General features: G+C 45.8%; 1 protein-coding gene across 1 annotated transcript in view; it reads right to left on the reverse strand.

The window, feature by feature from the left end:
* Positions 1-26231, reverse strand: part of TOP2B (DNA topoisomerase II beta) — a 79107-nt gene that overhangs the window by 12856 nt on the left and 40020 nt on the right. The window contains exons 14-27 of the mRNA XM_088462735.1: positions 13737-13847; positions 13554-13659; positions 11749-11858; positions 10812-10904; positions 10609-10723; positions 7778-7899; positions 7546-7694; positions 7230-7461; positions 6691-6825; positions 6307-6507; positions 3941-4136; positions 3491-3582; positions 3055-3210; positions 1941-2024 (exon numbers count right to left, since the gene is read on the reverse strand). Coding sequence (XP_088318861.1) covers positions 1941-2024; positions 3055-3210; positions 3491-3582; positions 3941-4136; positions 6307-6507; positions 6691-6825; positions 7230-7461; positions 7546-7694; positions 7778-7899; positions 10609-10723; positions 10812-10904; positions 11749-11858; positions 13554-13659; positions 13737-13847 — 1902 coding nt within the window. The remainder of the gene's footprint in view (positions 1-1940; positions 2025-3054; positions 3211-3490; positions 3583-3940; positions 4137-6306; positions 6508-6690; positions 6826-7229; positions 7462-7545; positions 7695-7777; positions 7900-10608; positions 10724-10811; positions 10905-11748; positions 11859-13553; positions 13660-13736; positions 13848-26231) is intronic.

The raw sequence follows: 26231 nt of genomic DNA on the forward strand, positions 1-26231 counted from the left end.
TGGGAAGAGAAAGGCTGCACATATGCTGACTGTAAAAAAAAAAAAACCTATTAAAAAAATAAAAAACTTATAAAAATAATTAAAATTTGTGTCATCTCGCATGCTTCAAATGGAATATATGGCCGGAGCTATCTCCGACCATTTTCTGTTTTGCATATGCCTTGTGTAGTGCAATTTGTATAATCTTTTGTACCAACAGGTCACACCCATCGTATTCCTGGCAGATCTACTACCTGTGCAGAGCTGATCACATCTCACAGCTGTGGCCAAAACAAAATAGGTATCAAAATGCACCTTTTTATATCAAGATGTAATATACAGTTAAATCTGAACCTGGCACAGTATTATTGGTAATGTATCTCATAAGTACTTCCCTCCTCTTGTTGAAAGCAAATCTACTCAGCAGTATAAACTGAGTACTTTAAGCTTCTTGAGCATTTTCAATTAACATGTCGCTCACATAAAGAGGTTGAATTAAATAGTCCATTAGAAGTACAATTATTTATATATATATATATATATATATATATATATAGATATATATATATATATATAGATATATATATATAGAAGGAAAGGAACTGCTCATGATCCAAAACATACCACCTCATCAGTGAAGCATGGTGGTGGTAGTGTCATGCCGTGGGCATGTATGGCTGCCAATGGAACTGGTTCCCTTGTATTTATTGATGATGTGACTGCTGACAAAAGCAGCAGAATGAATTCTGAAGTGTTTCGGGCAATATTATATGCTCATATTCAGTCAAATGCTTCAGAACTCATTGGACAGCGCTTCACAGTGTAGATGGACAATGACCCGAAGCATATTGCAAAAGCAACCAAAGAGTTTTTTAAGGCTAAAAAGTGGAATGTTATGCAATGGCCAAGTCAATCCCCTGACCTGAATCTGATTGAGCATGCATTTCACTTTTATGAAGACAAAACTGAAGGGAAAATGCCCCAAGAACAAGCAGGAACTGAAGACATTTGCAGTAGAGGCCTGGCGGAGCATCACCAGGGATGAAACCCAGCGTCTGGTGATGTCTATGCGTTCCAGACTTCAGGCTGTAATTGCCTGCAAAGGATTTGCAACAAAGTATTAAAAAGTGAAAGTTAGATTTAGGATTGTTTAGTTTGTCCCATTACTTTTGGCCCCTTAAAAAGTGGGAGGCACATATAGAAACCGTTGTAATTCCTACACCGTTTACCTGATTTGGATGTAATTACCCTCAAATTAAATCTGAAAGTCTGCAGTTAAATCACATCTTGTTTGTTTCATTTCAAAGCCATTGTGGTGGTGAATAGAGGCCAAAATATGAAAATTCTGTCAATGTCCCAATATTTATGGACCTGACTGTGTGTGTGTGCATATATATATATATATATATATATATATATATATATATATACACACACATACACGCACGCACACATATACATGCACAAACCGGCAGCACTCAAATGAACGAATTGAAGTAACAACCAGGAATATATTTCCTTTTAATTTGGGTATTTTGTCAATTTGTACAATTAATCAGTCTATATTGCCCTGTGGACATTTACTATACATATGCTTAATGGAGTAATATAACTTTGTTAAGCTCTCGAGTGCGGTTGTGTGTGTGCGCGTGTGTGTATATTTTTTTTTTTTTTTTTTATTAATTAAGAGAAATCTTCAGTCTTATGATATAAGAAACAAAAAACTCAAACTGAAATGTGTGTGCATCAGTACTTTTAAGGTCCAAAGGCTCACTGTGTGATATTGCACTAGGGTCGAGAATGTTGTTACTCAATGTCATTAAAGTTTTATTGTTTTCCGTTTTTTTTTGGAATAGCGTTTTTGTTTTTTAGATTTAGAGATCACTTAAACTAAAAATAATTAAACCATTGCTTTATGAAACCCTTCATCCTTAACCATACAGGAAAGCTTTGGAACTTACATCAAGTTCTTCAACAAAAGCTGCCAAGTCTTCCTTCCAGAGGTCTGGGGGAGATTTTCTCTTTAGGTCATTGAGCTCCTTCCCCTAGAACACAAGTAAAATGAACAACTTATTATACATAAAGCGACTCCCTCAGCAGGTAACTTATGATTGGGATTTATTTTTCTTCAGGCTGGTCTAACATAGCAGTTACCAAATCATACATTAGAAAGCCCACAATTGACCTACTTCTAGTAGCATTAGACCAGCACCAGTTCTTTCAGTGTCCAATGAATCATCATATAAAAATGTCCTCCCTATAAACTGGCGCCGCCAAAATACATCCTCATATACTAGTCACTGCTGCCATAGCTTCCCTGCTAGTACATACCAGCGCGTGCCCCCACATACCACTCTGTGGGGACCCCCCATTAGATCTGCTAGCTTTACACCCCTGCAGTGTACTAAGACAACCACAATACATCAATCAGACTATGCCTCCAGCGTACTAACACCACGGCTACATATATCAGCAAGTGCAACCTAGTACACCAATCCTATGCGCACACAGTGAAGCCATAAATTGCACCTGCAACCGATACGCTCTGTCCCGTAACTGGCCACCACCAAGAGCTATTGCCAGCAATTAAGAAAAAGATTATCAGCTTGAGCAGGACACATGGTGGTGTCAGAAAACATTTTTTCACAGAGCACACTCCTAAAGATGTAATGTAAAAGTACTGCCACTTTTTGGATTTCTTTTATTTATTGAGTTACACTAAACCTTTGAATGTATAAAAATTGTTCAAAACCTATATAAATTTATAACATGCATTATACCAATGTTATTGATCATTTGTAGCTGTCACATTGGGGTATAAAACAGGGAAATTGTATGGTTAGGTGACATGCACTAAGTAAGGCTATCTGCTCTGAACAACCTACACCCAATACCTATGTCCATAAAGAATGCTCTGGGCATAAGAAATAGATGCAATACATACACAATATTTCTGACCTCCCATTGTATAAGTGGTAGCATAAAATCGGATAAGCCAAGGACCTTAATGTAATTATATTCATGAAAATCAAAACAAGATACATTTTCCCCAATGTTTGAGAGTTACTATCATACCTTTATGTCCCTCTGTCTAATCAGCTCATCTACTCTCTCCTTGGAAAGGCTCCACAGAGACATATTGAGGATGTAGTTAAAATCTGGCCCTGATGCAGAGCCAGAGTCTGAGGAACTATCATCATTCTGATCTTGGAGCTCATCTTCCTCCACAGCCTGTAAAGAGATCAGATAATCAGCCGGATAGTGGACATATGTCTCTTACACAAGTGAGAGGGAAGGAGACCAGCAGTGGGGGAAGTTGCCACTGCTCACCCATAAAATATGGGCTGGATATTTAGGTAAGTCAGTTGCTGTATTTGCCCAGTTGGACCACACGTATCCTGTGAGGTTACAGTATTACAGACGTCCCATTTTCATTCTTACAATATAAAATATGGAGGATTGATGTGAAAAAAAAAAGAAAAATGCACCAATGGTATATAACATGATGTACCTTCTCCTGGGCTTCCTTCCACGCTTTCACAGGGTCTGACTCAAAGCCCTTCTGCACCAACATCTGCATCAGCTCTCTCTTGCTTTTGTTCTCTACATGCAAATAATAGCACATATAGCATAGAGTTGATCACAGCCAAAAACACAGCACACACCTTCAGTAACCATCTTAATCATACATTACAGTAACACAGAACTTACACATATACATCTATACATAATTTATACATCCTTCACCCACCATATTTAGGAGACTGAACAGAGAGAGGCAATGCCTTCCTATACCTCCTGCACTGTTTAATAAAGTAACCACCATGGCCCAGCGCCAGCCACCATATATATTTAAGGCATGCTAATGTGTAACTGAGGGGTACATAATAAAAACACAAAACAAAACTGCCTTTATAACCCAAACAAAATACCCCTCATACTACAACGCTTTGAGGATTACCTATAGTGATCTTTCCTTGGATCTTCTCGAGAATAAACCTGGCTTGATTATTGAGTTTAGCAGCCTCCGCTCCCAGCATTCCTATCAGCCACTCTTTCCGCAGCGTGTAGTAATGTAATCTTAAATCAAAGAACTCCTTCAAAATGTCTTGTACAGTCTCATACTTCTTCAGACAGCCCATGTGATCAAACAATACCTGCAGAGTTAGAAAGAGTAATTGTTTTACATTATATGTATGTTTAACTGTGGTCTATATCTGTGGAATGAGCAGGGAGAGGAGGAGGAGCCAGGAACGGCATCAATTCAGGACTCTGCTGGCACCCTATAGTCATACCGGTCATCTTGTGCCAATTTTGTTATAAAAAAAATTAAAAAATTGCAAGCGATGGGCTACCTGACAGCTCCACAATAAAAGAACCTGCTCTATAGAGGCATTATAAAAGAAAAGCAAGTTAAGTTCCAGGCTGGGAGTGGTTCTAGTAGGGGAAGAGTTATCTTGCATATTATTTAAAGTGCCAAACTCCACGCCTGGTCCTTTGTATGTAGTGTCTCACAGATGGATAAACGAACATTGGAATTTTGTATTTCCATTAAAACCCTTTTCCATGCTCCATTGGGGGACCCTGAAACGATGGGTATAGAGATATGCTTGCTGGAGCTGAGGCACTTGTGCAGACAATTCTATCTACTGGCTCCAGGATTTGGAGAAATGATTGCTGTACACAGAAATTCCTAACACAATAAGTAGTCCATATTGGAGACTTCCGTTAAATAAGGAACTCAAGGATCATATATTCATAAGCTTTTAGCTTCCGTATATATTTCCAATGGCGAGATTTAAATGTTGTGTTGACAGCATTACAATACTGTACTTTTGAGCCAATCAGAGTCTGCTGAACTTCAATCTCTATATAGGAAAGGTCTCTTCATTAGAAGCTCTCTCTATTGCAGTTTCCCCTATATGGTCTTGCAGAAAGACTAGGTCGTACTTTAAAGAAAGCAATCTTTGTAACTAAAAGGTAACTTTTAAATTCCATTTAAATTAGGATGTGGTCATTCCCAAGCTTAAGTCAGAAAACTACCTTAATGTTCTGGAGTCTTTCCCCATCTGGATGTTGTCAGAGCTCTTATGGATATTAGCTGTCCTTTTATAATAATTCTTAAGACAAATGATCTCTTAGTCTTATATAATGCACAAAACAGAGGTTTGCCAGCGACCAAGAAAACAATTGGATTAATGCAGAAATTTGGCAGACTTCTTACTGACGCAAGCCTTTCTGTTCCAGAAAATGTAAACGTAGGTGCCTCTTGGGTAGTGCTGCATGTGGTCTCAGTGGAACAGCTGTGCCAGGCACTGATCTTCTGTCCATACGGAATCGGTATGATTTATATCAGGTTGGAATCCCGACACCAGCATCTCGGCAGCAGTGGAAATCCCGATCGTCCTCAGGTAAGTATTAGCTAACCTAATTCTACCCCCTAACGATCCCTTAGGGGTGCCTAACCCTAACCTCCCCCCCAGTACCTAACCCTAATCCCCCCTCTAAGTGCCTAAACTTAACCCACCCCTTCCCCGCTGCCTAAACCCAAGTCCCCCAGGGGGGTGCCTAACCCTAGGTCCACCCAGGAACCGTAAATCTAACCCTCCCCCCCAAGCGGCTATCTGCGCTCTGCATCCCTTCGATCAGGATGCTGGGCGTCGGTCTCCCGGCGTATATCTAATGACAGGCGTCGGCACATAGACGCCTGTCTTTAGACCCTTGCCGGGATATGACAGTTGGGAAGCTGACTGTCGGGATTAGGTCTGCCGGCTTCCCGACTGCATACCGTCCATACTTTTACAATGTCTTAGAAGTTTAATGTTTTAGTGTCCACAGAGGATAGATTGCAGAACGTTTTGTTCAAAACTAAGAATAGAGAGCTCGCTCTTTTAGGGAATGCTTTGGAAACTCCCCTTCGTTTTAGTGCAGAGAAAATATGCGCTTTGGTTTTTGTGTTAGTCAAATAACTGATGGACTTTCCAGGTAGAGAATATAGAGGGGAACAAGATTGGATTTCATCCAGTTAATTCTTATAGTGACCGAGAACGCGCGCGCGCGCGCACACACACACACACACACACACACACCTTTAAAACCCATAGTTTCAGTATTCCTATCAGTGGATGTCAGAGATAAAGATACAAAATACATTTCATAATAACCAATAAAGGTGCAAGAGCTTAATTTAATAATTAGTATTTTAGTAATGTAACATAGGACAGTGTAAGAAAAGGTAGACCAGTGACAGCTGTCCTGGTGCCATCCCACAAATGCTCTCAATGTGAAACATCCAGGGCAATTAGGCAGAGCTGACAAATGACTTACCATAGAATTGCAAGTAAGACTGGTCTGAAGTTTGAAGACTTTGTGCAAGCCAGCAGCTTCTGCCTGTGCCAGCTTTTCTTCTGTCATTTTGACAACGAATTTCACAGTTGTGTCAGTGTGATACTCCTTGTAATCGGATATCAGAGCTGGTGTTTTCTCTGTCCCATTAAGCATAGGCTCCAAAACCTGTTCCTTGTAAACCTATAAAGAGATCATACATTTAAAACAAATACAATGAAGAAATCCATCAACAACCCAGTTTAATCCCCCAGAAATTCCAGCCCTGGCTTTTATCCTAAAATCTTTAAGCCAATTCATTACATTTCCTATTTAAACAGAAAATACTAAACATTGTGCACAAATCTACTAATCATTTCCACTAACCTGAGTCCATGTCCTGACAGGGAGCTCTGTTATTTCAACAGTATTTCTATCAAGAACATAGACCTCCCCACTCACGGCATACTGGTTCTGGCCAATCTCCTGAATTGTACCTTTGAAGTTTTTGTAGCTTGGAAGCTGTAAGACATACAAAACAAAATGACTCCAAAAGAAACACCACATAAAGACAGGTAAGTGCACAAAGACTCTCCCAGCTATTGGCAGCATAACACAAGTGAGGTAACAGGAAAGGAGTCTGCTATATATTCAGAATTAATTTTGTTTCAAGACAGCACAGGAAGATAGTCACAGTGTGCAGGGACATCAGTGCCAGGAAACAAGAAACAAGTACATTAAGATGTCATCTATCTATAATCTTTATCTATATATAGTGTTCTCCCCAGAAACCTTTGACACTTGGGTGGCATAAAGAGGTAGCCCGTGGAGTACCCATGAAATTGATCCCGGGGAGAACACGGAGATAGATTATATATATTATATATAAGAGAGAGAGCAAGATTCTAACAGTGCACCAAACCTACCATGGGGTATGGATCCAGGCCATCAAGCATTCTCTTGACATTATTCACAATCTCTCTGGTGTCATAATTGGGAAGTTTACAGGCCCATCCAGTACCAATACCTTCAGCCCCGTTGATCAAGACCATAGGTATAATAGGCATGTACCACTCAGGTTCCACTCTCTGGTTATCATCATACAGGAACTTCAGCAGATTATCATCCATACCAGGGAACATTAACCTTGCCAGGGGGCTGCAGAAAAGGAAACCAGAAAGTTACCCAATGCAGCTAACTGTACAGGAGATTTAACCACACACTTACTGCATGGTTACTCACCTTAACATTGTGAAAATATAACGAGGACTAGCAGCATCTTTGCCACCATGCAAACGTGTGCCAAACTGACCGATGGGCTGCAGTAAGCTCACATTGTTGCTTCCAACAAAATTCTGCGCCAGGTTCACAATGGTCATCATCAGTGCTTGCTGGGACCAGAAAGAATTAATATAATATGGGAATATTCTGAAAATCATAATTACAGGTCAGTCTGGCTTTGAGTGGCACTTACCTCCCCATGATGATAAGCAGACATTTCAGCAACAGAACCAGCCAGCTGAGCAACTTTCACTTCACGCTTATCATTTCTTTTAAAACAAGTGAACAGCACTTTCCTTTGTCCAGGTTTCAGGCCTAGTCAATTGAATAATAAAAAAAAAAAAAGTGTATATATTTACAATTATATAGAAGGGAAAATTTAGTCCCTTATAAAATCCAAAAATATAACCAGCCACTTAGGAGTTCAAGTCATAGACCTCAGGTCAATATCCGTAACAATTTGAATATTGGGGTGTAATAGACCAAGAAGCGCAACCCAGCAGCCTAGAGTCATAAAAACCAAGGTCACCCTAAAGACCTAATACATACAAAATACAGTTGGTGATGACAACTCCTGGCGCTAATAATGAATATAAAATAAAGTAGTATCAAATACTTTCCTTTAAACTGGTGTCTTTTTCAATATGGAGTCAGTTTTTCAACACAAAAAGGAAAAAATATAAGTAAACATTGTGCACTTCACCATATTATTGTCAGAATCCATCCACTTTTTATATTGTGCTCTAGCCAGAGCAAAAATATTTTTTTAGATATTTTTACATTTCCACATGTTTATTAATTGTATAGAATACATTTTTATTTATGGGATTACACGTTTGCTTATATTTTTTCCTTTTTATGCTGAAAAACTGACTCAATATTGAAAAAGACACCAGTTTGAAAGAAAGTATTTGATACTTCTGTATTTTATATTATTAGAGTCATTAGCACCAGGAGTTGTCATCTCCAACTGTTTTTGTATGTATCCGTATCAATGTGCTGCAAGGCCACATGACTGGTGCGGTTGCATGGGATGGGCTCTCTCACATGGTACCATCACTTGGCATGTGCTGTCCTCCTCCATCCCACAGTCATTTAAATGTAAATCGCTTCTTCACAAGTGCAGAACAGATTCCTGCTGCAGGTTTGGACTCCCAGTAGGGATTTAGTTGTCTCTGATCGCCGACATCACAAAATTTTTCTCCCCAAAATGCTGTGTGAATGGCATTCAGTACGACATGCATACGGCAGTAACATAAGAGCAAAGAGGGGAACTAAAGTTTCCCTCTGAGCACTATTGCTGATCTCTATAATTTCCTCCGGTATCAGCTGTGCTGCGTTCTGCAATGGGGTGGTGGAGGGGAAAGATGATCAATGGCAACTCGAGGATCTATGGGCCTGATTCAGAGCCGGAAGCAATTAGCGCTCGCTCAGAAAAAGGGGGCGGCTATTCAAATGAACCGTTCGCTCTTTGCGGTCTGTTCACGCCTCCATGTCTGAACGAGCGAACAAAACTTGCGGACGTTTATTTGAAAAATACGCCCCCTGGCCGCTCGCATCATACGTCATATGTCCGCTATCTATTAGATTAATCGAGTACATCGACCAGCGTATGAACTGCTCGCTATTCTTGTGGTTGGTTTTTCCTACCACTATATTGCGAGCAGTTTTGACTATAAAACAACCAGGTGACGTGGTCAATGACACTGCTGTTTTAATTATGCACACCCATAAAACGCCCGTTTTGACCTTTAAGCACGCCTGCGTTCTTAATTCCACTCCCCATTTTCAAGCACCTTCCCCTGTTACCACCCACATACGCCTCATCCTGTCACTCAAAGTAGCAGACATTCGCTATATAGCGAACAATCGATTTTCGGCTGCACTGACTGGTTCGCGCATGCGTATTATAAACCGTACGCATGCGCAGAAGTGCGAACATCGCTCGGAACGAGCGTACTGCCACTTACGAGCGGCTCTGAATCAGGCCCTATATCCACAGGGAATGGATCTATGGCCATGGGGGAGGGGACCATTGGAAAGTCCCAAAGGGTATTTATTGTTGGGTCTCACCCTGGGGGTATCTCTTCTTTCCAACTAAAATATATTTAAATAACTTTTAAATAGATGTTCTTGATTATAAAAAAAACAAATACAAAACCTGATACTGATGTTTTTTAATAAAATCATAAATTGTATTTAATCCTTATACACATAAAATGTAATAAAATTAAAGGCACACAAATAAATGTGGAAACAGCACATTGACACACACATATTTACACCCCCATATGACAATAATCCACACACCAGCAGCCTTTGCAACCAATTAAGAACCTCCTCTTCAATGCTCTGGTGCGCCAACATTTTCTGTCAGCTTCTCACTGGTCCAAGAGAATGTGAGCTGACCTATCTGAGAGCAGTCTCCAGTATACGCTCACAGCTCCGGGTAGAGGAAAGACTGAATGGGCTGCTGGGGCTATTGTGGAACTCACAGAAAATAGTTGAGCCCAGTGAATCAACACAACATATGGCGGTGTGAACATTGTAAACATGTCAAGATTATGGTGTCAAAAATCTGAATGTCAACATCCTGACTGGAACCTGCCTCTATTATACCCAGCACTGGAGAAATGGAATTCAGTCCGCAGAAAAGAAAAAAGTTGAGCAGTAGTCACATACATTTGTGAGATGAGGATAGAGGGGGCCTGACACCATCTTGGAAAGATGAGCCATAAAACAGAAATAGCATATAATGGACCAGCCCTCACACACAGATGATAAAAAGGTAAAATAAGCTAGAAGCCTAAAGAAAGACAGAATGTTGCCATGAACAGTATAAAGCTTGGCACACAGGAAAGAGTCAGAGTTTATAAATCCAGTGAACTATAAACATCTGAGTTCTTTCATATAAATAATCACCTCAAAACACAGCCTTTGGTAAACATTAAGGTCAGTAAGTGTATTTTCTTGCTCGCAGTCCAGATATTAAATAGGTTTCCAGTGGACACTATTCATACTCACCATCAACAAGAGAAGGAATCGACCGTTCATTGTCCGAGTTAGAGAACAGGATCAGCTCTTTGTTAATGAAGTCATTGAAAGTCAAGTGTTTTGTGGCTGTACCATACAAGAATTGCTGCAGGGGACAAAAGGCATCCAATGAGAAAAGACCAGTGCCAATGCGCTCGCCTCGCCACCTTTATTTTCTTCCCTACTCACTTTACCTCAGGTAAGCCGTGCAATCGGCGTTGGCGTCTGTCCTCCATAAAGTTGGTGAGCCATTCTTTTCGGTCATCAATTTTCTTTTTGCTGAAAGCCTGCGGGAGTTCAGGTTAGATAACCGGATCACAAAAACTTCATGAAATACATGAGCCAAAGAAGAAAATGTAAATCAGAAAATGCTGTCTACACATCTGAAACAGAACGTTTATATAGTTCAATTCCCAATTTTTGGCATGGTAATGAAAGAGCATGGTAAGAAACTCCCCACGCAATGTGTCATGGTTGACACTGAAGACTACTTTTTGATGCAGTGTGTTGCATAAGTGGCCCTATGTAAGCGGACATGGCGGGGGGAATTCAATTCAGTGCGCTGTTTAGTCCCACAGTTAGAAGTTAAGTCTGAGAATGCTGGTACTCGCGACTTAACCTTGGTTATTAGTCGCGAGAACCGTAATTCTCAGACTAACGTGCCGGCCACGAGGCTGTTAGCGCCGGCACTTTAGTCTGATTTCTCCTCGCACCCTCAGGAGGGTGCAAGAAGAAATTGTTTAGTCACACTAAAAGCGCGCTGAATAGAATCCCCCTAAAGTGACTTAAGCCATCAGTCATTTGCCACAGTATTAACGTTACATCAAAATGAAGTCTCAATTGCTGCAAAGAGTGCACTGCAGCTGTGTGTTCAGAATGGTGTCCTCCGTACTTGCAGCACACGGCTGTAAAGCAGGGCGGAGGGAACCAGTGGTGGAATATTTTTTATTACACACAACACTAATATTTTATTAAATATCATTAATGTTTCAGCATAGTGCATTACCAGGACCAATGCTTTTTACTCTTTATATTATTTAAATACTGGTGTCAAAACTTCCCTTTAAACTGACATTCTGATCAAGGGAAGTGTGCTAACTCACACTACGTAGGATCGATTGTGGTTCTTACCAAAGTGATCGCCGCATCATCCTCCGGGCCAACATATCGGAAAATAATTCGGTGCCTGTCCATGTCTGCAAAATACTCTTTAGCTTCTTTTGCAGTACTTGTACCCAAACCTGAGTAACAGAAAAATCGTGTTAATATTCACCTTAAGAAATACTTTAAAAAAAAAATAAAAATTCACACTTCATAAAATAAAAAGTGAAAACTACTTTTTGGGGCGATTCAATTCAGTCACTTGTGTTTAGTTGCGCTAACCGGCATTCTCCGACTAAAGTGCAGGCCGCAAGGCTGTTAGCGCCGCACTAAGCTGGAAAACAGCATCGCTGCCGGCAATTTAGTCTGATTTCTGTTTGCACCCTCAGGAGGGTGTGAGAAGAAATGCTTTAGTCGGGCTAACAGTGCGGTGAATTGAATAGCTCCGGGAAATCCTTCCAGGGGCGATTCAGCACCGAGCTGAATGGAATAACCCCCTTTCAATTACCATTAACAAAGTGCTTCCTAGAAGCAATACTGCGAAAGAAACACATGCCAAATAGTCATGTATAGTGTCCACAGGACTAGCTGTTTTGGTTTTATAGCTGATGTTATATAGGTAAAACAGCCGCTTTATATATTGGGTCTTAGAGGAGTATTCAATATGAAAGGTTAACTTCCCTGGCGAAGTTAACGTTTCATATCGGAGTTTTTTTCTGCGTAAAGGTATGGTGCGCGCTCCCGCTTATCCCCGTATTCAAAATAACATTAACGAAAACGGAAAACTCCGAAGGTGGATTTGCGTAAAGTTACGAATTTTTCCTTAAAATAATTGTAAGACCCCCCTAAAGTTGTAAAAACATGGGGGAACACTATGGGTACCCCCCGTTTTAGCCTTTAATTGAAAGTCGGGGATTTAACTAGCCGCAGCAGGTGTTTTTTTCCCGACATTGAAGAAGTGATGCAGAAGAGCACTTGGGTACTAGCATATTTTGGTGTCCCTAAAGTAAGTTTTTAAAAATTCTGCATTTGTGCACTTGCCGCTATAATTCTATTCTAGAAAACACCTGCCGCATACTTGCAGAATAGCCCTGAACCTATTTCCCTATTGTTTAACAATTTTTTCCCATTTTTTTTTTTTTCACCCCAAATTTTTAAATTAATTTTTTGGGGTGTCCTTATTTTTTTTTGACACAGTTCTTTTTTAAATGTCAATCTCAAAAAAAAAAAAAAAAAAAAAAATAGCCTGCACCCCTAAACCCCAATTCTGCACTTTTTTTCGACACCTATTCAATGGTGAAAAGTTATCACCGTTTTTTATCAAAGACTTTTCAAAACTGCGATAAGTCTTTGAAATTGAATACGGTGTAAAACTAAAACCAGTGATATTAACGCAAAAAAGTAAAAAAGTGCGATACTAACGCAAAAAACGAGGTTATCGCACCCATATTGAATACCCCTATTAATGTTTTAGGGTGTACTTTAGCAACATCAGTATCTGGTGCAGTTTGTTAGGGTAACAGGTGGCTATCACAGTAGAAGCAGCCATTTTGTATGCGGAGTTAATGTTCATGAGAAAGCAGCCTATCAATTCACTAACTTCTAGTGACATCACGGAGCAATTATTCATTTGTGCCAATAACGTAACTGTCGCCTAGTGAAATTATGGCTGTCTACATTTTGTGCAAGCAACAACTACACAGAGAAACAGTTTATAGTATCTTTGGTACAACAGATGTCAGCGCTTCTGCATAAGTGAGAATCTTTACAAATTAATAAAGCTGTATTATATTTTGGCATTAAAATTTAAGGAAGATAAAAACACACACACATACCTTTGTAGTACTTTATCTTCCACAATTTCTGGTTTTCTATTTGTTTTTTCCATTCATCAAACTCAGGAATACTGTAGAAAGCCAACTCCTGTTTACTTTTCGTTGCCTTGGAAAACAAAGATTTTCACCTGTTAAATGTGCCTCCTCATTAAAGCGGACAAGAAAGATTAAAGCTAGCAGTACCTTAACAATTGGAGTAATGAACTCCTCAAGAAAACTGTGTTTCAGCAGGGATGGCCAGTTGTGATGGAAAAAGTTAATCAATAAGCCTTTAATATGGGAGCCATCTTGATCCTGTGTCAAGATAAATAAGTGATTATTATTATTAGCATTTATTTATAGGGCACCACAAGTTCCACACAATCCTACAAAGCAATGACACAAACAGGATAAAAATAGTCACAAAATGGGTAACCAAAAAACCTATGTATAGTAGATGCATATTACATATTGCATATACTGGAACAGTTATTTGGGCTGTAGGGGTTTTGAGTGAGTGTTTGAAGGAGTGGATGTTGGGGGGTGAGTATTCCATAGATCAGGGGCAGCATGGGAGAGGTCTTGGAGATTTGTGTGAAAGGAGAGGTGAGGTGCAAGTCATCAGCAGAGCAGTGTGTGGGAGGGAGAGGAGGTTGGAGATATAGGTGACCGTGTCAGAGGAAAAGGTAAGAGCTTTGAAGGTTAGAATAAGGAGCTGGAAGTGAATTCAGTAGGGACTTGGGTGCCAGTATCAGAGTGGTGAGGCAGAAGAAGAGCAGCAAGAAAGATCAGTTTGCCAGCAGCATTAACAAATACTGGGAAGAAGTGGGGGGACCGGTGATTTTGTGGAGTCGAGGGAGGGGAAGGGTCTAATCCTCATGATGTTCTGAAGATGGAATAGAAAGGAGTTGGTGAGGAACTGGATATGTGGAGTGAATGACAGGGATGAGCCAATAGCGTTGCCCAGGGGACTGAGGAGATGTTGGTAAGGGGCAGTAACATGAGAAGTAGTTCAGTCTTGGCCAAATTAAGCTTGAGTAAATGATGAGACCTCACTCAAGAGCAAAACATTATGTGTTTTACTACATGCGGAGTGCAAAAAAGGAATTGCAAAATTCACACCACTGAGGAGGGGGGTGGGGGGCTAGAAAAGAAAAAACTGGTAGTTCTAGTGCCCTACATAAATGATCATCTTATTCCTAATAGGTCATTTTATTGGTTATTACAGTAACATTGCTGCCACACCTTACATCTGATAGGTAAATAAATCATATACCTTTATGCAATACCTGCAAATTAGGGTATAATTTAACCATAATGCAAGATGGTGATCATTTTTTCATATCTTTACAAATAAAACATTAACTTCTTGACTCCTTTTTCTAAGTGGCTTTATACCCTCTTCAGCACATGATAATATGAGATATGGTAAGAACTTACCCTTGTTATCTCTATTTCTACGAAGTCCATAGAGTTCCACAGGATACCTTGGGGTATAGGCGAGGGCGGCAGACATCGGGCACCTCAGAGTTAATTTTTCAGCCTCGAAGGATGCACTGGGGTTCCTCTCCTATACCCCGCCCCCGAGCCAAGACAAATGAGTTACGTAACAAGCCATAGGCCGGAGGAGGAGAAGGAAGAGAGAAGAAAGTCTGAATCACATTCTCACCAGAAGGAGACGGAAAACCGGTGACCAAAACAAAGCCCACCTGCAGTACAGGTGCGACAGGGCGGGAGTCCTGTGGAACCCTATGGACTTCGTAGAAATAGAGATAACAAGGGTAAGTTCTTACCATCTCTCATATTTTCTACTTCAGGGTCCATAGGGTATCCACAGGATACCTTGGGGATGTCCCAAAGCAGTATCCTTTAAGGGTGGGGACGCTCCTGTGCTGAAAGGAGAATTGGCCGCTCGAAGGAAGCATCCCAAGAGGCGAAGGTATGAAATGCATAATAACTCACAAAGGTAGACCACGTGGCTGCCTTGCAGAGCTGAACAGCAGAGGCACAAAGACGAGCTGCCCACGAAGCACCCACAGACCGAGTAGAATGAGCTTCAACAGAGGATGGTACAGGAAGGCCCTCATGAAAGTAAGCCTCAGAAATCGCCATGCAAATCCACCCTGCCAAAGTCTGCTTAGTGGCAGGCCAACCCTTCTTACTTACGGAAACCATAGAGGACAAAGAGTCTGACTTTCGAAATGAATTGGTACGGTCAACATAAATCCTTAGAGCACGTACCACACCCAAGGAGGCCTCACCAGCTGAGAGCTCTGGGGAATTAAAGGCCGGTACTATAATTTCCTCATTAAAGTGGAAACTAGATACCACCTTAGGTAGGATAGCAGGGCGAGTGCGAAGCACTGCCCTATCTCTATGAAAAATCAGAAAGGGAGGGCGACATGAGAGAGCCCCCAAATCTGACACCCTTCTGGCCGAAGCAATGGCCAGAAGAAATACAGTCTGAGCTGTAAACCATTTTAAATCCACTGAGCCCAGTGTTTCAAACGGCGGTCCTTGGAGAGCCCTCAGGACCACAGCCAAATCCCAAGGAGCCACTGGTGGAACAAAGGGAGGCTAAATACGAAGTACACCTTGCATTAGGGTGCGGACATCAGGAAGGGTAGCAAACCTACGCTGAAACCACACTGATAGGACAGAACCCTGCCCCTTCAGGGAAGCAAGGCGAAGACCGTGGTCTAAGTCCACCTGTAGGAAAGCCAAAACCCTGGATATCCTAAACACCGGAGGATAATAGCCTCTAGGTCGACACCATTCAAAGAAAGTTTGTCACACTCTGTGGTAAATTCTTGCAGAAGCAGGATTCTGAGCTCTGAGCATGGTGTTAACTACAGAGCTGGAAAAACCCCTGGACCTTAAAGGGGCTGTCTCAACAACCACGCCGTTAAAGACAGACGACCCAGGTCCGGGTAATGGCAAGGACCTTCCGACAATAGGTCCGGACGTTGGGGCAACAGCATCGGAATGTCTATGGAGAGACTCAGAAGATCTGAGTACCAGTGACCGCTGGGCCACACTGGAGCTATCAACAGGAGAGTGCCTCCTTCTTGCTTGAAGTTCTGAAGTACTCGAGGAAGAAGGGAGAACGGAGGGAAGAGGTACACAAACTGGAAGGTCCACCGGACCGACAGAGCGTCTACCAGAAGAGCCTCCTCGTCTCTTGTTCTTGACCCGTACATAGGCAGCATGTTGTCTTATCAGGAGGCCATGAGGTTTATCTCTGGAAGGCCCCACTTGTTCACTAAGAATTAAAACACCTCCTGGTGAAGCAACCATTCCCCTGGATGCACGTCCTGATGGATGAGGAAGTCTGCTTCCCAGTTGAGGACTCCTGGTATGAACACTGCCGAGACAGCTGGGAGATTGCCTTCCGCCCAAGCCAGAATGCGGGACACCTGTGTCAGGGCCGCCTGACTTCTGGTTCCTCCTTGGCGGTTTATGTAAGCCACTGTTGTGGCGTAGTCTGACTGGACCTGCACGGGTTTTCCGTGATGAACTAGTCTAGCTTGCTGAAGAGCTGTGAATACCGCTCAAAGTACCAATATGTTGATTGGAAGAGCAGATTCTGCTGACGGTCACCTTCCCTAAAGAAGTGTGGACCTGCCACAGACCCCCAACCTCGGAGACTGGAGTCCGTCGTCAGGAGGACCCAGTCTGAGATCCCTTGTTGAGGTGGGACGTCTGTAGCCACCAGGCCAGAGACAGCCGTACCGCTGGAGAAAGCACCAAGGTCAGTGTCTTTATCCGATGGGGCAACCCATTAGATCTGGAAAAGATCGACTTCTGCAGAGGTCTGGAGTGAAAACTGGGCATACTCTACCATGGTGAACTTCGACACCATGGACCCCAGTAACCTGATTGCCGAGTGAAGGGACACTCGGCGGCTCTGACGACAAATATGAATCTTTGCCTGTAAAGCAGAGATCTTTCCTCTGTCACAAAGATCCTTCGTTGTCTGTGAGGAACCACTTCCAGTTTATCAGCCAGCCTTGAGTCTGCAACACAGATATTGTCCGGTGCAGATGGCCCTGAAGTACCACCATAGACCCTACTAAGTGCAGAAAAGGTCGTCCAGATAGGGTAACCGCCATGATAGGGTAACCGGATAGATAGGCATCCGCCATGACCTTGGTAAACACCCTAGGTGCTGTGCAGGAAAGGCCAAAGGGCAGTACCTGAAACTGGAAATGTTGATTGACCACTGCGAACCTGAGGAACCGCTGGTGAGCTAAAGCAACTGGGACATGCAGGTAGGCATCCTGGATGTCCAAGGACACCATAAAATCCCCAGGCTCCATAGCCAATATGATGGAACGCAGGGTCTCCATCCTGAACCAAGGGACCCTCAAAGACTTGTTGAGGGACTTGCGGTTAAGAACAGGCTGGTAGGATCCATTGGGTGTCAGAACCAGAAAGGGGTCAGGTGTAAAACCCTGTTCCTCTCAGAGGAAACAAAACAGGCACTATAACGCCCACTTGGAGCACAGAGTGCCCTACTTTCTGGAAATCCAGGACCTTGTCTTGAACTAACTGAAAGCCTGTGGTGAAAAACCGGCTGGTAGGCCTTCTGCAGAAGGAGAGGGCGTACCCGTGAGAACCCACTTCTCCTACCCAAGTGTCTGTAGTAGTCTGATACCAGCACTGAGTGAACTGAAGAAGTCAGCCTCCCACCCTGGGGTCCTCCAGGGGGAGGCCCGTCCCGTCAGGACTGTTCTCTGGACTTACCCTGGGCCCAACAGGACCAAAAGGACAAAGTCCCAGACCTGAAGGAACTTGGGCCGATGGCAGACACGCGGATTTAGCTGCTGCCAAAGTGCTCACAATTTTTTCCCAGATCAGGGCCAAAGAGGACCTCACCATTAAAGGGTAAGCATTCCAACCCTTTCTCGGAGTCTGCATCAGCTCTCCATGAGCGCCACCACAGGGTGCAGTGCGCTGCCACTGCTGCCGAGTAAATTCTAGAAGTGAGGAGAACTATAACCAAGGCTGCCTCATTAAAATATATGGATCCAAGGCATCTGCCCCCTGTCCATTCTCTGGCTACCCAGCTTAGTCATAGCTGGTCTGGAAGCCCCCTCCTGTAAGGGAGTATATGGACTTCCAACAAAGTACCACTTTGCGATACGTAGCATTCGAGAGAACATAGGCAAGGTTGCAGTACTCACTAGGCATGTAATGAACTACAAGAATGGATAACCTGCAGCTAACATTCCTGTGATATCACTGACTAAGGGAATTTCGCAGAATACTCTTTACACATAAAAGTTTCACGCCCGCGAAACCTCGCATTTGCGAAAAGGTCTCGCTTTGGCAAAAAGGTCTCGCTTTGGCGAAACGGTATCGTGAAGGTGAAACGGTATCGTGAAGGTGAAACGGTATCGCTTTGGCAAATCCCAGACCGCCTACCTAGCGTGACAAACACGCGAAACTGCATCACCGAAGAGTAGGCGAAAGGGCGCAATATGTTGATTTCACCTAAAGCGTGCCCCATGTTGGCTTAAGGGAAATCCCTGCAACATGGACTGGAGGTAGTAGTCAGTCTCTGTACAGAGGGAGAGAGGGGGAAAGAGAGAGAAGGGAGAGAGAGAAGGGAGAGAGAGAAGGGAGAGAGAGAAGGGAGAGGGAGAGGGAGAGAGAGAAGGGAGAGAGAGAAGGGAGAGGGAGAGGGAGAGGGAGAGGGAGAGGGAGAGGGAGAGGGAGAGGGAGAGGGAGAGGGAGAGGGAGAGGGAGAGGGAGAGGGAGAGGGAGAGAGAGAGAGAGAGAGAGAGAGAGAGAGAGAGAGAGAGAGAGACTGACTACTGTGACCACTGCGTGAACTACCAGGGAGGGAGAATTACCTGTTACCCTCCACATACCTGCCTTGTAACTAACAGGTAGAGTGGAGCAGCAGGGTGTATGTCATACCTGCAGGCACAACCGCATGGTAATAGCACACAGCATGCACTGGGTATTATGCAACCACATAGCATATACATACATATATACACATTATAGTAGTAAAGCAAAATACTAGTCCTGTCTGATGCTTGTCAAGCCGCAGGAACTTACTGCATAAATATGGCAGAGTGCAATACCAATTCTCACAAATACACATACTATATAAATGTGAGAAACCCTCAGCGTTCACATCACCCTCCACTAACAGTACTGAGCATGTGGTACTTTTTAGCTGAGGAGAATAATCACGTTCACACTCATACATGAGTGTAACGATGTATATGTGACGCACCACACAATAACCCACTTTTCATTTTAACTGTGAACAATAAGCACTCTGCAGCACCGCACCACAAGGGAGAGAAAGACAGGGATAGCAAAATGGTTGACAGTCAGAAGTGAAAGTACAGTCAGACAGTGCTAGCATAGTCACATACGATGCAGAAATAAATCACCTGCACTACAAGCACTATGATCAACTACGCAGACACAGAGCATGGTAGGAAACAGTGCTGCATACACTGACCGCAGTGGAGAGGTATGCGGGGAACCCAGACCGTGATGCCCCCTGTATCAGAATCCAGCAGCGTTCGCCACTTGTATAAAATGGCCGCCGAGGAGCTGACAGGAGACAGGCCCGGGGGAGGAACCCTGCCACAGCCCACCAGACCGCTGTGGAAAGGCACTGTGCAGTGAGGGAGGCGCCGCCTGTGAGACAGGGAAAGCACACACCCTTAGCATGCTATTAACCTGCTGGAGCATTTTCCATACTGCTGCAGCCCACTGTCCCTGGTGGTCTAGTGGAAGCGGAGGATCAGTACCTTGCTCCACGCGCAGCCTGTCCCCAGGGAGCCCCCTGCCTACTGACAAATAAGACTGAATCGGCGGTAACCCGCCACGGGTTCCCACCGCTTACCTGAATCCGGCCACAGTCTGGAATACCGGGGTCCCCGCTAGCTGAGACCCTGGTAGCCGCCAGCATCCCTGAATCAGTACCGGCGTATTGGCCCGGCGGGGTGAATGAGCGGCAGAATGGACTCTAATTAGCCTGTCCATGCTGCCCGCTCATATCATCGCAGCAAAAGCTGCTGGAAGACACTGCAGGGGCTCCTCCTCTGAAGAGGTGATCCGACTCCAAGCCGGGCACCTACAAAACTCATTTGCCTTGGCTCGGGGGAGAGGTATAGGAGAGGGACCCCAGTGCATCCTAGGAGGCTGAAAAATTAACTCTGAGGTGCCCGATGTCTGCCGCCATCGCCAATACCCCAAGGTATCCTGTGGATACCCTATGGACCCTGAAGTAGAAATATTAAATTATGCTTTTTTTCCCTCTTCTTTTGTCTCTAGCCTTACCATGTCCTATGGAACACAATGGAATGCTAATTCAAGTCAGTCTGTAAATAATATGAGATATGGTAAGAACTTACCCTTGTTATCTCTATTTCTACGAAGTCCATAGGGTTCCACAGGATACCTTGGGGTATAGGTGTGACGTCAGTCGCAGGGCACCAAAGAGTTAAGCTTTCAGCCTCCCAGGATGCACTAGGTCCCCCTCCTATACCCCGCCCCCGAGCCAAGGCACCTCAGTTAGTTACCAAGCCATAGGCCGGAGGAGGAGAAGGAAGAGAGAGAACAAAGATCTGGACACATACAAGAATCACATTCTCACCAGAGGGAGACGGAAAACCGGTGACCAGAGCAAAGCCCATCTGCAGCACAGGTGCGACAGGGCGGGAGTCCTGTGGAACCCTATGGACTTCGTAGAAATAGAGATAACAAGGGTAAGTTCTTACCATATCTCATATTTTCTACTTCAGGGTCCATAGGGTATCCACAGGATACCTTGGGGATGTCCCAAAGCAGTATCCTTTAAGGGTGGGGACGCTCCTGTGCAGAAAGGAGAATCCGCCGCCCGAAGGAAGCATCCTGAGAGGCGAAGGTGTCAAACCTGTAATACCTCACGAAGGTATGGACAGAAGACCACGTAGCAGCCTTGCAGATCTGAACTGCCGAGGCACCACGTCGAGCTGCCCACGAAGGACCCACAGACCTAGTGGAATGAGCCTTCAGAGAAGGAGGGACCGGTAGGCCTTCATGAAGATAAGCTTCAGAAATAGCCATACGGATCCAGGCTGCCAAAGTTTGCTTTGAAGCAGGCCAACCCTTTTTACGGAAGCCAAAGAGGACAAACAAAGCGTCCGACTTCCTAAACGAAGAAGTGCGGTCAACATAAGTCCTTAAGGCCCGCACAACATCCAAAGAGGCCTCACCCACGGAAAGACCCGGTGAGTTAAAGGCCGGAACAACTATTTCCTCGTTAATATGAAACTGGGAAACAACTTTGGGAAGAAACTCGGGCCGAGTGCGGAGCACTGCCCTGTTCCCATAAAAAACCAAGAAAGGGGGTCTACAAGAAAGAGCCCCTAACTCAGAAACACGTCTGGCCGAAGCAATGGCCAGAAGGAAAACAGTCTTAGCTGTTAGCCATTTAAGATCCACTGAGCCCAGTGGTTCAAACGGCGGTCCTTGGAGAGCCCTCAGGACCACAGCCAAATCCCAAGGCGCCACAGGTGGAACAAAGGGCGGCTGAATGCGGAGAACACCCTGCATAAAGGTGCGCACATCCGGGATTGTAGCAATCCTACGGTGAAACCAGACAGATAGGGCCGAAACCTGTACCTTCAAAGAAGCAAGGCGAAGCCCATGATCTAGTCCCGCTTGCAGGAAGGCGAGAATCCGAGACAGACGAAACTCCCGCGGTGCATAACCTCTCGGTCGACACCACTGGAAGAACGTATGCCACACGCGATGGTATATCCTCGCGGAAGACGGTTTCCGAGCTCGTAACATGGTCCGCACCACAGAGCTGGAAAACCCCCGGGACCTCAGCATGGCCGTCTCAACAGCCACGCCGTCAAAGACAGCCGAGTCAGGTCCGGGTGAAGGCAAGGACCCTGAGACAGAAGGTCCGGTCGTAGCGGCAACCGCAGAGGAATGTCCACGGACAGACCCTGAAGGTCTGAGAACCAGTGCCGTCTGGGCCACGCGGGAGCTATCAACAGGAGCGTCCCTCCTTCCTGTTTGAATTTCCGGATTACCCGTGGAAGAAGGGAGACCGGAGGGAACAGGTATGCGAACCGGAACGTCCACCGGACGGACAGAGCATCCACCAGAGACGCCCCTTCGTCTCTTGTGCGAGACCCGTACACCGGCAACTTGTTGTTGTGCCGGGACGCCATGAGGTCGATTTCTGGAAGACCCCACCTGTCCACCAGTAGTTGAAAAACGTCCGGGTGCAGGGACCATTCCCCCGGATGAACGTCCTGGCGACTTAGAAAGTCCGCCTCCCAATTGAGCACTCCCGGGATGAAGACCGCTGATATGGCCGGAAGATTGCGCTCCGCCCAAACCAGGATCCGAGAGACCTCTACGAGAGCCGCCCGACTGCGAGTTCCTCCTTGCCTGTTTATGTAGGCCACGGTGGTAGCGTTGTCCGACTGGACCTGCACCGGGCGACCCTGGAGAAACCGCTGTGCCTGCTGGAGAGCATTGAAGACCGCACGGAGTTCCAAGATATTTATTGGAAGCTCCGCTTCTGTCGGCGTCCACCTGCCCTGGAACAAGTGTGGACCCGAAACTGCTCCCCAGCCCCGAAGACTGGCGTCCGTTGTCAACAGGACCCAATTTGGAACCCAGAACGGACGTCCCTTGTTGAGGTGGGTCGTCTGTAACCACCACGTAAGGGACAGGCGAACCTCCTGGGTGAGCACAATCGTCTGGGACTTCAGAGACTGAGTCAGCCCGTTCCACTTGGACAGGATCAGGTGCTGCAGAGGTCTGGAGTGAAACTGGGCGTATTCCACCATGTCGAACACCGACACCATGGAGCCCAGTAACCTCATCGCCGAGTGTAAGGACACCCGGCGGCTGTGCAGACAACTGCGCACCCTTGACTGTAAAGCAGAGATCTTGTCCTCCGTCACGAAGATCCTTTGCTGTCCCGAGCCCAATAAGGCTCCAAGATGCAGAATCCTCCGAGACGGGATTAGAGTGGACTTCTGCCAGTTGATTAGCCAGCCGTGCCGTTGCAGCAGTGCAATGGTCAGGTCCAAGTGGCGTAACAGGAGCTCTGGAGATCCTGCCACCAATAACAGGTCGTCCAAATACGGCAACATGCGGACTCCCTGCAGCCGCAGAGAAGCCGCCATGACCGCCATCACCTTGGTGAAAACACGTGGTGCTGTTGCCAGGCCAAAAGGTAACGCCCGAAACTGGAAGTGGTCGCTGCTGATTGCAAACCTGAGGAATTGTTGATGGCGCCAAAGAATAGGGACATGCAGGTAAGCGTCCTGTATGTCCAATGACACCAAGTAGTCCCCAGGTTCCAGCGCCATAATGATGGACCGTAGGGTCTCCATCCGAAACTTCGGGACCCGCAAAGACTTGTTGAGTGCTTTGAGGTTGAGAATCGGACGATATGACCCATTGGGTTTCTGTACCAAAAATAGATTTGAATAGAAACCCTGGCCCCTCTGGGAGAATGGAACCGCCACTATAACTCCAGCCTGGAGCATAGTGTGCAATACCTTCCGCAGCTCCGTAGCCTTGTTCCGGTCTGATGGGAGACCCGTGGTGAAGAAGCGAGCCGGGGGTCTGTGCCGGAAGGAGAGGGCGTATCCGTGGGAAACCACCTCCAGAACCCAAGTGTCTGTCGTAGTGGTCGACCAACACTGGGCGAACTGTAGCAGGCGGCCTCCCACCCTGGGATCCCCCAAAGGGAGGCCCGGACCGTCAGGCCGCAGGCTTGTCATCTGGCTTGGGGGCCGGACGTCTGGTACTCCATGCCTGCTTCCGGGGCTTGACCGATTTCTTAGGGCCAGCCTGTCGAGGAAACGACTGTGGTTTGGGCCTGCCCTGGGCCCTAGATGACCGAAAGGACGATGGTCCCGAACCAGAAGGAGCAGCGGCCGACGGGAGACAGGCAGATTTGGCTGCCGCCAGCGTGGCCACAATCTTATCCAGATCCGGACCGAAGAGAACTTCTCCGGTAAACGGCAACGCTTCCAGACCTTTCTTGGAATCTGCGTCCGCCTTCCAGGATCGCAGCCACAAGGTGCGACGAGCAGCTACCGCTGCTGAAGAAATTCTAGACACCAGAGTACTAATGTCTAGAGCCGCCTCGTTGATGTAGGTGGCCGAATCACGGAGATTGCCAATCAACTCCGCCTGATCGGCCGGACAGTCGGATTCAAAAGAAGCCTCTAATGAATCCGCCCAGCGCTCCATCGCTCTGGCAACCCAGCAAATGGCCATAGCCGGCCGTGCTGCCCCCCCTGCAAGGGAATAAGCGGACTTCAGGCAGATTTCTACCTTGCGGTCCGTAGCATCCTTAAGGGAGGACATGGATGGCATCGGCAATGTGGCACTACGGACAAGACGGGTCACGTGAGAATCCACCTGTGGAGGGGATTCCCACTTCGCAAAATAATTATCCGCGAACGGATAAGCCACCGCCAGGCGTCTCTGCGGCTGGTATCTTTTGCCAGGTTGTTTCCACGCCTCCTCTAAATGGTCCACCAACTGACCCGAAAGAGGAAAGACTGTGGCATCGCCCTTCACATCTTTGAAAAAGGCATACTTAGATTTAGCCGCTGGGGGAACTTCGTCCTCAATCACCAAGGCTGTGCGGACCGCCCGAATAAGTCCAGGAATATATACTTTGGACTTAGCATCAGCGTCCTTAGTATGGAGAGGTTCCTGATCGTAAGGATCTAGAATCTCCCCATCACCAGACGTCCCTTCGTCATCCTCATAAGGAGCGGACAGAGACGCCACCGGCCTTTTATGAGACCGCATCACAGACTCCCCTTGCAACACATCCGACAAGTGCTGTACAGAACTCGTCAGGGAGTTAACCCACGCTGGCTCCTGAGAACCCGGGAGCGGGGAAATAGGGAGACTGTGGGGTACCACCAATTGTCGTGGGAACCCCTGCATGGGTGACGACACCACAGACTGCTGGGACAAACCCATCGGAGTAAACGCGGGCTGCGGAGCTAACTGGCCCACTAAAGCTGTTAACGCCTGAGCGAAACAAGCCCAGGGCGGCTCCTGTACCGGTGCTGTAACCGTAATAGGCCGCGCCATGGACAAACACTGCCGGCAAAGGCCCTCCGCGCTACCCTCCCCCTCCGCTAACGGTACTTTGCACGTGGTACACTGTAGCCGGAGGGGAAAATCACTTTCAGACATGATGGCACCACGTATGTGACCTCTCTCACCAATTAAGTATTAAATAGGCGAGAGACCACCCTGCAGCACCGCACCGCAAGGGCTTTAGCAGAAAGAACAGGGACAGTAATAAAGCTGACAGTTTAGAGAAGAAAAGATTACAGGCAGCAGCGCTAGCACAGTCACATACAATGCAGAAAAATAACAATTCCTGCACTAACAGCGCTGATCACTCAACTACACAGACACAGGGCCTGGTAGGACACAGCGCTGCATACACAGACCTGACCACAGCGGAGGAGAGGTATGCGGGGGGACCCAGACCACGATGCTTCCTTCCAGCGCTTCCAGCAGCGTTCACCATGCGTTCTGGAGAAGATGGCCGCCGAGGAGCAGAGAGGAGGCTGGCCTGGGGGAGGAGCGCTGCCACAGGACCAGTCGGCAGCATGCAGAGAGGGCTGTGTGCAGCGGGGGAGGCGCCGGCTGTGAGACAGGGAAGGCGCGCTCCCC

Source organism: Taudactylus pleione, unplaced genomic scaffold (assembly GCF_031769625.1).
Source record: "Taudactylus pleione unplaced genomic scaffold, aTauple2 ptg000053l, whole genome shotgun sequence".
NCBI lineage: Eukaryota > Metazoa > Chordata > Amphibia > Anura > Myobatrachidae > Taudactylus > Taudactylus pleione.